Consider the following 12761-nt stretch of genomic DNA (forward strand, 5'->3'; position numbering starts at 1 on the left):
CTGTTTGCACTAATTGCCCCAATTATTGTATATTGGAACTAAGATTTTTCATATAATGCATGTAAAGTAGTAACCACATGCTTTCCTTTCTAGGGCAGGAAGAAGTTGATATCGATCGTCTTCTGGCACTGCGGCTGTCTGAACAGGAACAGGAGACGACGTCTTCATTACAACGTCAGCACACACCACCATATGAAAGAGATGAGACTGAATTAGTGGCACTGCCATGTGAATTTTGCCATGCCATGGTCCCTGCCAATCAGTTAGTTCTCCATGAGGTTTGTAATTTTTGTATTTTTGAGTCCTGTGCTTAGAATGTTTGTGAAATTCTCTTGATCTTTTCTGCCCAAAAAGATCAAAACATCGCCACTAATAGACACGATAAAACATTTACTCAGAGATGTGAAATTAGCCATGATTGATTTGTTTGCAAATATCTCTGTATTGTACAGACACTTTAACTTTAAGGTACCACTTTCCAGTTGGAGTTGGTGGAGGGGGGAGGGGGGGGGGGGGGGGCAAGTTCTGAGCTAGGGCGGTATATGATACTGCTAGAGGTCAGACCTAAAGTACCACTTATATGACACTGCCGACGTAAGGAAGCAGTTGCGTGGTAGATGTACGAATGAACACCTTGAATAGGCTTATGCATAACTCATTGTTTTCTTTCTTATTTTGAAATGAATGAAGAGACTAATCCTGGTCCTTCATGGGGTTTCAGTACAGTTTTCACAACAGAAGGGGCTGATGATACCCATGACCTCTCATCAGTTCAGCTTTTGTAGAAGTGTAACTACATGTGTAGGCTGCCAGTCCTGCAATGAGTAGGTGGGTTTGTTTCCCTGCACTGATCCTCTCCTCTCGGGTGGCTCAAGTTCTAGTTTGTTTACACTCGTAACCGACTGCCACAACATTGTGCCCGCAGTATATAATGTGCTGTATTCTGATAGTTGCAGAAGAAATGGAACTGCCATGCATTGCTACTTTTCAGGTTTTAGAAGCATCCTTTCTGATATAGCACTATATCAGCCATTTGGGATTTTTGGCTAATCAGTTCAGTGATAATGTGTCAGTAATAATAATCCGGAGCCAGATTTTAAATTGTAAGACATTTCCAGGGGCAGATGTGGACTCTGACCACAACCGGTTGGTTATGAACTGTAGATTAAAACTGAAGAAACTGCAAAAAGGTGGGAATTTAAGATGGGATCTGGATAAACTGAAAGAACCATAGGTTGTAGAGTGTTTCAGAGAGAGCATTAGGGAACAACTGACAAGAACGGGGGAAAGAAATACAGAAGAAGAAGAATGGGTAGTGTTGAGAGATGAAATAGTGAAGGCAGCAGAGGATCAACTAGGTAAAAAGATGAGGGCTAGTGGAAATCCTTGGGGTAACAGAAGAGACACTGAATTTAATTGATGAAAGGAGAAAATATAAAAATTCAGTAAATGAAGCAGGCAAAATGGAATATAAACGTCTCAAAAATCAGATAGGCAGGAAGTGCAAAAAAGCTAAGCAGGGATGGCTACAGGACAAATGTAAGGATGTAGAGGCATATATCACTAGGGCTAAGATAGATACTGCCTACATGAAAATTAAAGAGGTGTTTGGAGAAGAGAGAATGACTTGTATGAATATCAAGAGCTCAGATGGAAAACCAGTTCTAAGCAAAGAAGTGAAACAGAAAGGTGGAAGGAGTATATAGAGTGTCTATACAAGGGCACTGTATTGAGGGCAATATTATGGAAATGGAAGAGGATGTCGATGAAGATGAAATGAGAGACACGATACTGCATGAAGAATTTGACAGAGCACTGAAAGACCTAAGTTCAAAAACAAGGCCCCGGGAGTAGACAACACTCCATTAGAACTACTATTAGTCTTGGGAGAGCCAGCTCTGAGACATATGAAATACCCTCAGACTTCAAGAAGAATATAACTCCAATCCCAAAGAAAGCAGGTGTTGACAGGTGTGATAATTAATGAACTATGAGATTAATAAGTCACGGCTGCAAAACACTAACACAAATTTTGTACAGACGAATGGAAAAACTGGTAGAAGCCGACCTCGGGGGAACATCAGTTTGGATTCTGTAGAAATGTTGGAACACGTGAGGCAATACTGACCATATGACTTATCTTAGAAGATAGATGAAGGAAAGGCAAACCTATGTTTCTAGTATTTGTAGACTTAGAGAAAGCTTTTGACAATGTTGACAGGAATACTCTCTTTCAAATTCTAAAGGTGGCAGGGGTAAAATAGAGGGAGCAAAAGGCTGTTTACAATTTGTACAGAAACCAGACGGCAATTATAAGAGTAGAGGGGCATGAAAGAGAAGCAATGGTTGGGAAGGGAGTGAGACAGGGTTGTAGCCTATCCCCGATGTTATTCAATCTGTATATTGAGCAAGCTATAAAGGAAACAAAAGAAAAATTCGGAGTAGGTATTAAGATCCATGGAGAAGAAATAAAAACTTTGAGGTTCACTGATGACATTGTAATTCTGTCAGAGACAGCAAAGGACTTTGAAGAGCAGTGGAACGGAATGGACAGTGTCTTGAAAGGAGGATATAAGATGAACATCAACAAAAGCAAAACGAGGATAATGGAAAGTAGTCGAATTAAGTCGGGTGATGCTGAGGGAATTAGATTAGGAAATGAGACGCTTAAAGTAGTAAAGGAGTTTTGCTATTTGGGGAGCAAAATAACATGATGTTCGAAGTAGAGAGGATATGAAATGTAGACTGCAATGACAAGGGTAGCGTTTCTGAAGAAGAGAAATTTCTTAACATCGAGCATAGATTGAAATGTCAGGAAACCTTTTCTGAAAGTATTTGTATGGAGTGTAGCAGTGTAGCTATGTATGGAAGTGAAACATGGGCAATAAATAGTTTAGACAAGAAGAGAATAGAAGGTTTCGAAATTTAGTGTTACAGAAGAATGCTGGGGATTAGATGTGTAGATCACATAACTAATGGGGAAGTACTGGACAGAATTGGGGAGAAGAGGAATTTGTGGCACAACTTGACTAGAAGAATCGATCAGTTGGTAGGACATGTTCTGAGGCATCAAAGGATCACCAATTTAGTATTGGAGGGCGTCATGGAGGGTAAAAATCGTAGAGGGAGACCAAGAGATGAATACACTAAGCACATTCAGAAGGATGTAGGTTGCCGTAGTTCCTTGGAGATGCAGACACTTGCACGGGATAGAGTAGCATGGAGAGCTGCATCAAACCAGTCTCTGAAGTGAAGACCACAACAACAACATCAGTGATAAATTTACCTGTGACACGTTACACTGCCATTAATGGTGATGTATGTACCAGCCAACCCACGTAAAACTTTGTGCCCACATAGTACTTTGAAGAGAAAGATGTACATAGATGTAGACATCACCAACAAATACCTGGGAAGTAGATGACTGTATGAGAAAGCTACCGTATACTGTTGTGTGCAGTACAGGATATAGGGATCTATTGGGAATTCTGTTTCTTTCTATTTCTTAGACAGTACTTTACCAGTCAGGGAATGCATGTCTTGATCGAAAAACTAGAAATACCTGAGCCAAATGGTGAGAAGTGAAAGAATGATGGAATTGAAAGCAAAAGACTAGTTCATAATGTTATAGCAAGAATTTTTTCTCAGATATGGAAACTATAGTGATCACTTGTTAAATTTAGGCAATGATTGTATTGTACATTTTGAGCTCTGTTGTACTACTCCATGACACATTTCATGTATAAAAGGACTCATTCAGGTTTTTGTTATGTTGGTTACACATGTATCGATATTACCTGCATTTAACCAACGAATGTTTACTGAGACTATAGCTTTGTAATATTTCCAGGCGGTGAGTGAATTCCATTAGAACCTGTGGTACAATGATTGTGAAGTCAGAGCTACACCCATTAAATATACTTGGTCCACTTATAATATGTTTAACTACATGTGTATCATCATAGTTGAGCTCCAGAGCACTCGTTGTGTTGCAGATTTGATATCTGGCTCCTTGCTGCTGTGCATAAGGTGTATAATGTGCTTGTGGCTGGCAAGCCTGTTACTAAGAGTGTTAGACGACCAGTGCATATCGATTAAAAGTTTCTAATTAGGGTTTTGCATGTGACTTACATTTTGTTTCCTCACATTACTACACGAGTTTCTTTGTAAAGCAGTCTCCTTGTTCTCATGGTATGCAGTTGATCATGACTTGGTGCTTTGACTGAAGTTAAATATCTTTACACAATACCACCAAAACAGATTTTCACTTTTATACACATCTATTATCTTATCCTCAATTATGAGCTTTTATGTCATGAACTTATACAAGTGACTGTAGATGACTTTAGCTCAGTGGTGACTATACACATGTAGCTATATGCCATCCTGGCTCTTCATAGATCACTGAAAGGAAACTTAAATTTAGTTTCAGAATGCTGGACACAGATTCACTAAGTACATTCCGCTAATCTTTGATGTAAATTTTTCCAGCATATATGCCCACCTGGGGTTAGCAGAGTGGGCAAGAACACAGGTGCACATGGGTAGGCGAACAGCAGACACGCAGGCAGTCTTGCAAGCAATCCGTAGCATACGTTATTGTCCTGCACTAACCAAATACATGCTAGTGGGATTGGTTGAGCAGCCCACGCCAGCACAAAATGTGTGCAGTAAGTCTGTCTGGCTGAGAAGGGAAAGCACTGTGCGGGTGTCTTGGAGAAATAGAAGGCATGTGTGGGACTTGAGTGGAAGTGGGAGAGGTGATACAGGCAGTTGGAGGATGGAGGGGAGATGGGCGGGTGGGGGGTGGGATTATCACGGGAAGGGACGATATGTAGCAGAGAGAGTTTCCATGTTCACAGTTCAGAAAACATGTTATTGGTGGGAGGATCCAGATGGCATGCACTGTGAAGCACCCATTGAAGTTGAACACACTGTTTGTCCACAACATATTCAGCAAGTGAGAGGTCTTGCTGTCTCTCATCCACAGTTCATCTGTACCCATTCTTGCAGACAGATAGCATGTTCATGTAGAATACCACTGTGATTGATGCGAGTTGGACATCGTGACCCTGCCTTTGATGGAATAGGAAATGGCTGTGACAGAAATGGAGTAGATGGTAGTGGAAGGATTTATGGGACAGCTCTTGAAACTAGGTCTTCTATAGAGATTTGAACTGTGGTGCAAGAGGCAGGGAGCAGGGGTGGACTAGGGACAGGTACAGATGATATGTAGATTTGGTGGGCAGTGGAGTAGTCAAAACCCAGGCAGAGAACATGATTCAGTTGCTCAAGTCCTGGGTGCTATTGAATCATAAGACACATCCTTGTTGCTAGCCAGTGGGTAAATGGGGAGTGGTGGGGTAAATGACTAGGGAAGGTATGGGAGATCTGTTTTTGTGCAAGATGGGAGGGTAATTTTCGTCTGTGAAGACTTCGACGTGACTCTCGACAAATTAGGAGAGAGGCAGCTCGTCCCTGCACATAAGATATCAATGGCTGGCTAATCTATCTGGAAACGACTCCTCAGTGTGTAATGAGTGGTAGCTGTTGAAGTGGATGGTGTTGGTAGGTGTGATATGGAGGGAGCTACTGACTGAACCATCCATGTGGTGTAGATTGAAAATATTTTTCAAATGTCATAAATAATAGGTACTATTTTTATGTATCAGAATATTCAGTATGCACTTTTGTCCCTGGGTTCTTGAAATTCAGATTTTCTAATTAATATCTTATGTTGACTAATACAGTATTGTAGTAACTTTAGACATTTTGGCAACAGAGAAATTAAGGTTATAAGACAGTGATGCTGATTTTTTGAAAAATTACATTCAAAGATTCAAACCTTCTGGAAACCAACAATCTAACTTTTTAATTACTCGTTTTCAGAAAAGATAAGATGTTCTTTAGTGGGGAAAGGATGAGTGCTTTAAGATAAGATAGGTCATTTATAAAAGAACTATTTGCAGAGCCCAATTTTGATATGCACATGGATGTAAGAAAATGTAAATTTTGAATATTTCTTTAAATTTAATATTTGTTTACGATTTATTTATACTGTTATTAGTAGCCTATAAATTATACACTGAATAACAGTCTTTGTGAAAAATTGGATAAGAATTTGTATATTTCATATGTACATTATGCATAGAAAAGAGTATAGGGAAAAAAATTGTGTCCATATTAGGAGTGGTATTACAGCAAGTTGGGCTATTCCTCTTTTGTGTGATTCAAGCAATCTTGCAGTAGACTATGCTTTGATTTGACTAACTTTATGGCTACTTTCCTACATTGCAATTATTTTGGAATATTCAGTCCATAAGAAATGTAAAACAAACACTGAAATTGACGTAATTGAAGATGGGTATTCAGAGTAATCTTTGATAAGTCAAGATGCAATTTATTTTATTTGATAACTAGTTTATACACACATACAAGCCATCTTCAGATCAAAAGAATATATGTTGATTAGTGTAAGCTGCCAAAAGGCGGGATACATCGTCATAATTTGTGTGAGCAAGGTGGCTTGTTGTACAATACAATTGAACGACGATGTAAAATATCCCAGAATAATATGTCATTACATGTGTTGTACACAGACAGAATCAGGCACTTTACTTATGCTGACATTGTGTTGATATTTGCCACATTGTCTATATAAATTATTATCAGATGTCTGTTCCACATTAATAATTAGTACATAAGTGTATCACTCGTATCACAGTTCTCTGTAAATGAGGAAATGTCTGTGTCTGGGCAGACAGAAAACTCTGATAATTGAGATTTGACTTCACAGGTCATATCTACATTTTAATACATACTCAGCAAACCACTGTGAAGTGCATACCAGAGGGTACTTAGTGTCATACCAATATTAGGGTGTCTTCTCGTACCAATAGTTTGTGGAGCACAGGAAGAATGATTTCTTAATTGCCTCTGTGTGTGCTGTAATTAGTATGATCTCTTCTCTGTGGCCGCTATGGGAGTAGTACGTTGTGGGTGGAGAATACTTGTAGATTGTTCATTTAATACTGTTCACAAAACTTTTTAAATAGATTTTCACAGGATAATTTCTGCCTGTCTCTGAGTGTCTGCCATTCAGGTTTTTCAATATTTATGTGACTCCCTGACAAGCATCAAACAAAATTTTAGCTATTCTTGGTAGCTTTCTTTGAATTCCTCAAAATCCCCCACTAGTACCAGTTGGTGTGGGTCTCTCACTCTTGGACAATATTTTAAGATGGGACACACAAGTGTTTTCTAAGTAGTCTCCTATGTGGGGTGATTACATTTTGCCTGTCTCCTATGTGGACTGATTATATTTTGTCCATATCCTGCTCATGAGCTGAAGACTGCCCCTGATTTGTCGAAGTGGTCATTTCATTATGTATCACTAGAAATTGTTACGTCTAGGAATATGTATGAATTTACCGATTCCAGTTAGGGCTCATTGATAACTGCAGTTATAGGATACTATTTTTCTGAATTGCAAACTTTTACATATCCCTTTATTTAAAGCAGCTTGCCAGGCTTTGCACAGCGTCATAATATCATAATATCGTCATGACCTGACAATACTTGTGCAGATTTTGTTATGGTCAGTACATCATTGTAGATGACTGCATCATCTGCAGAAACTCTTAGGTTACTATTAACGTTTTCTGCCAGGTAGTTCGTACACAGTAAGAACAGCCAAGTGTCCCAACAGACTTCTCTGGAACATGTGTGAAGTTGCTTCTGCTTCTCCCTCCCTCCCTCCCTCCCTCCCTCCCTCCCTCCCTCCCTCCCTCCCTCTCCATCCAATATACAGGCTGTATCCTCCCTAACAGGAAATTCTCAGTCCATTTACTAATTTTGTGTCATACCTCATACAATAATACTTTTATGAATAAATGTTGTGCATTACTGTGCCTATGCTTTTTGAAAGTCAAGAAGTACTACAGGCCACCTGATTGTCTTGTTACATGGCTTTATGTCCTGGAGTCTACAATGGATGGATGTCGACAACATAGGACAGTATTTTGTGGATGGCTCCTGCTTCCCTTTATACAGACAATTGTGACCTGTGCATTCTTGAAACCACTTCAGAGTCCTTTGTGTGCAGAATCTACAGTATGTTGTGGTTAAAATGGCACCTGACTCGGCTGTCAATGCCATATGGAATCTGACAGTGATACTGTCGGACCTTTGAATGCTTTTTAATTCTGTTGACTTAAGTTGTTTCTGAACTCCACATACACGAACATCTACGTCATTCATCTTTACAGAGGAATGAGAATTAAACTGGGGCACAGCTTCTGTACCATCCATTGAAAGGGATCATTTGTTACAGCATTCATCGTTTCCTGCTATTATAGTTACTGAAGGCTTCGCACCTTGCTCATCTGATAACCAAACACTTTTCATTCGACATCTTTAGCCCTTTGCTTCGTTTTACACCTATTATGCAGTAGTAACTATATCTTTAGAAGTTTTGTAGCAATTACTGTATAGCATGGAGTATCCCTCTAGTCATGAACTGTTCTACTAGGTACAGATCTATCCAGTGCATGGTCAATTATTATTCTGAACTTGAGCCTTGGTTCCTCTGTATCTTCCTGCACAGGGATAAATGTTAGGAGTTCCTATTTGAGATATAACACAACTGCCTCTCCATCTTGGTTACTAAAGATATGTAAATCTTCCTACTTATTTTAACTGTGTACTTGTGGCAATCACTGTTGTTACAACTGCCTCATGTTCACTGACACAACCTTCATACTGGAATCCTCAAAGAGCCTTTTTGTTAGTGTAAGTTTTAACATTTTCCAATGCGAGTGTGCTTCCGAACTGTGTGAGGTAATTTTCAGAGTAGGCATTTAATAGTGTCTCACAGGATGTCGTGTTACCCACACAATTCACAAAACTGTAATTGTTCATGTTAATATTTGGGCGATTAAAATGTTTTCCAGTTATGAGAATATGGATTCAAATGCATGTACTTGTTAGCTCTTCTTTTTTGTTACATCTGGGAATCAGTCTGGTAGTCAATAGAAGGACCTAATTGTAAGTTTATGCCCACCCATGATACTGAATCTAGCCCAGACAATCTCTTGCAGATTCAATTTATGTCACTATGGATACAAGTTTGTCTTCCATAACAAAACACAACCGCATTTTTGACAACTGCAACCATGAAATGAGGCAGTAGGATTGTTGATGTACAGTTAGGAACCCTACTTAAGAAAAGTCTAGCATTGTTGAGCAAGTGCTTTAGGATTTCAGACATTTTCTTATTGCAAGAAATTATCTGAAGAGAGGCTGGATGTACAAAGTTACTCTGAACCAAAGAAGATACTTTCTGTTGTCTGTTTGTGAGGAGATGTTTTTTACAGCTAGACAGTGTGGGTACTGATCACCAGCTGTTGTGTGTCCTAACCACAGTTATCTTCGATTTCTTTTTATTTTATAATGTCAGCTAGACTTGAAGGTAAGTGTACTGTCATCCTTACCTTTTGTGGCTGTTATTGGTAGTGTTATCCACAAGGTGTCAGAGTGAGTTACAGAGGATAATGAGAGTTAATGGCCTTTGCTGATGGCCTAATGATCTGAAGAATAAGGAAGGTGAAGTTGCAACAGCAGTTAGGTTCATGGGCAGAGTGGTTGAATTATATGGTACAAACATTAAGTGAGGGTAAAGCACCTCGTGGTAGTGATCAGGAAGAGGGTGACTCCAGGTCTCATGCTCATGCAGTTGACAGCTTCAGATATGTCAAAGTGTAGTGGGAACAAATGGAAGAAATGATAAGTCAATGTGAGAGGGAGCCAAGTGGCAGCAGCAAGAATTCCTTAGAAGTGTCAGGAACTTGTTGTGGAATAAAGATGTAACACAGAAGACCAAAGGAATAATATGTTGATCCTATTAGCCCTGTGCTTCAGAAATGTGGACACCGAAGGGGAAAAAATTGTTTAAATATGATATAGGTCCATGAAATGAAATTTCACAGAAGCACAGTAGAGTAATGAGGAGGGACAGAATAAGAAATTCCCGATAATGTTGATAATGTCAGTTAGATTCATCTACAGATTATCTGAAATACATACACTCCTGGAAATTGAAATAAGAACACCGTGAATTCATTGTCCCAGGAAGGGGAAACTTTATTGACACATTCCTGGGGTCAGATACATCACATGATCACACTGACAGAACCACAGGCACATAGACACAGGCAACAGAGCATGCACAATGTCGGCACTAGTACAGTGTATATCCACCTTTCGCAGCAATGCAGGCTGCTATTCTCCCATGGAGACGATCGTAGAGATGCTGGATGTAGTCCTGTGGAACGGCTTGCCATGTCATTTCCACCTGGCGCCTCAGTTGGACCAGCGTTCGTGCTGGACGTGCAGACCGCGTGAGACGACGCTTCATCCAGTCCCAAACATGCTCAATGGGGGACAGATCCGGAGATCTTGCTGGCCAGGGTAGTTGACTTACACCTTCTAGAGCACGTTGGGTGGCACGGGATACATGCGGACGTGCATTGTCCTGTTGGAACAGCAAGTTCTCTTGCCGGTCTAGGAATGGTAGAACGATGGGTTCGATGACGGTTTGGATGTACCGTGCACTATTCAGTGTCCCCTCGACGATCACCAGTGGTGTACGGCCAGTGTAGGAGATCGCTCCCCACACCATGATGCCGGGTGTTGGCCCTGTGTGCCTCGGTCGTATGCAGTCCTGATTGTGGCGCTCACCTGCACGGCGCCAAACACGCATACGACCATCATTGGCACCAAGGCAGAAGCGACTCTCATCGCTGAAGACGACACGTCTCCATTCGTCCCCCCCATTCACGCCTGTCGCGACACCACTGGAGGCGGGCTGCACGATGTTGGGGCGTGAGTGGAAGACGGCCTAACGGTGTGCGGGACCGTAGCCCAGCTTCATGGAGACGGTTGCGAATGGTCCTCGCCGATACCCCAGGAGCAACAGTGTCCCTAATTTGCTGGGAAGTGGCGGTGCGGTCCCCTACGGCACTGCGTAGGATCCTACGGTCTTGGCGTGCATCCGTGCGTCGCTGCGATCCGGTCCCAGGTCGACGGGCACGTGCACCTTCCGCCGACCACTGGCGACAACATCGATGTACTGTGGAGACCTCACACCCCACGTGTTGAGCAATTCGGCGGTACGTCCACCCGGCCTCCCGCATGCCCACTATACGCCCTCGCTCAAAGTCCGTCAACTGCACATACGGTTCACGTCCACGCTGTCGCGGCATGCTACCAGTGTTAAAGACTGCGATGGAGCTCCGTATGCCACGGCAAACTGGCTGACACTGACGGCGGCGGTGCACAAATGCTGCGCAGCTAGCGCCATTCGACGGCCAACACCGCGGTTCCTGGTGTGTCCGCTGTGCCGTGCGTGTGATCATTGCTTGTACAGCCCTCTCGCAGTGTCCGGAGCAAGTATGGTGGGTCTGACACACCGGTGTCAATGTGTTCTTTTTTCCATTTCCAGGAGTGTATATGTGTCACAGTTGCATAAGTATGTGATGGTGCTGTAGGCTAAAAGACCTTGAAACAGTCCAGGAAATACAATGCCTGAGGAAACCTCTAACTCCAGTTATATGCAGAGCAACAGACATTTTTACTATCAACAGAAACTACCGAATGTTACTACAACAGCATAGAGTTGAAGATGGAGTATACAAAATTACCAGTGAACACATTGCTTTGAAAAGCTTTTATAATGATAATATATTATAGGGATCATGCAGATAGAAAATGGGACGGGCATTGTATAGGCATTGAAGCCTAGTATAACTGGAAGGAACATCTGACTTTGATTCAAAAATTGTTGATGTTGAAAATTGTGATATACAGTTTGCATGTACTTCAATAACAAAAGGTATATATCATCCTGAATGATTGTACTTAGAATGATAAATAGCTAACTTACTGTGATGAGTTGTTGTAGACAAACATAGGATCTCACATTGAATTACTAAAATTGTTGCCCTTCTAAGCAGAATTACTTACATAAATTTGTATGATATCACCTATTTTACAGACTGGTTGCGAGCCACAGCTGACAACGTATTTGTCTCAGGCGACATCAGTACCTAAAAATAGAAAGATGCCAGAACCTCAGGATGATGGGCTTCCTTGTGAGTTTTGTGGAGCTCTTTTCCCACCGCATGCACTTCTTCAGCATCAGGTTTGTGTGTTTCACTTTAGTTACATAATGAAAAGTCTTTTTTCTCCTGCAAACTTCGTGCCTGTAACAAGGTATTTTTTTCTCTAGGACATCTGTGAATCATCCTTCTTGTCCGGTGACACTACGTTTGTAAATCATCTCAGACCAGGAACATCATCTTCAAATATAGGTACGAAAAAGTTCTTGAATCAGTCCAGTGAGCACAGACTTTTCCCACCAAGACGACAAACTTCACCAACTTCAAGTGGAGAATTGGATGATAGAAACCCGTACCTCATGGAAGTGCGAGCAGCTCTTCGAAGACCAATGAATAATATATCTTCAGAACGTAAGTATGTTTTTTCTTTCAAGATTGCTGGAGAGTGCATCTCCACCTGTTTCTTAACTTAATGTACTGCCATATGACAAGTTATTTGACAAGGTGACTTATTTTCTCTCATTTCTTCTTATAATTTCAGCGTACTCTATGGCTTCTGTAAGTGAGAGGTCAGGAAATGACTTGTCATCAAGCCTTTTGAATACTCGCACAAAGTAAGGCTCTTCCTAACCCTTATTCGTAATT

The 12761-nt window shown here is 41.1% G+C and overlaps 1 protein-coding gene across 3 annotated transcripts in view; it reads left to right on the plus strand.

Annotated features, from left to right (window-relative positions):
* The window catches only part of LOC126203673 (TRAF-type zinc finger domain-containing protein 1-like), a 63607-nt gene that overhangs the window by 43859 nt on the left and 6987 nt on the right, over window positions 1-12761 (plus strand). For all 3 annotated transcript variants that reach the window (XM_049938037.1, XM_049938038.1, XM_049938039.1), the window contains 4 exons: window positions 94-278; window positions 12053-12199; window positions 12287-12527; window positions 12658-12730. In XM_049938037.1, coding sequence (XP_049793994.1) covers window positions 94-278; window positions 12053-12199; window positions 12287-12527; window positions 12658-12730 — 646 coding nt within the window. The remainder of the gene's footprint in view (window positions 1-93; window positions 279-12052; window positions 12200-12286; window positions 12528-12657; window positions 12731-12761) is intronic.

The sequence above is a fragment of the Schistocerca nitens genome, chromosome 9 (genome assembly GCF_023898315.1).
Source record: "Schistocerca nitens isolate TAMUIC-IGC-003100 chromosome 9, iqSchNite1.1, whole genome shotgun sequence".
Taxonomy (NCBI): Eukaryota; Metazoa; Arthropoda; class Insecta; order Orthoptera; family Acrididae; genus Schistocerca; species Schistocerca nitens.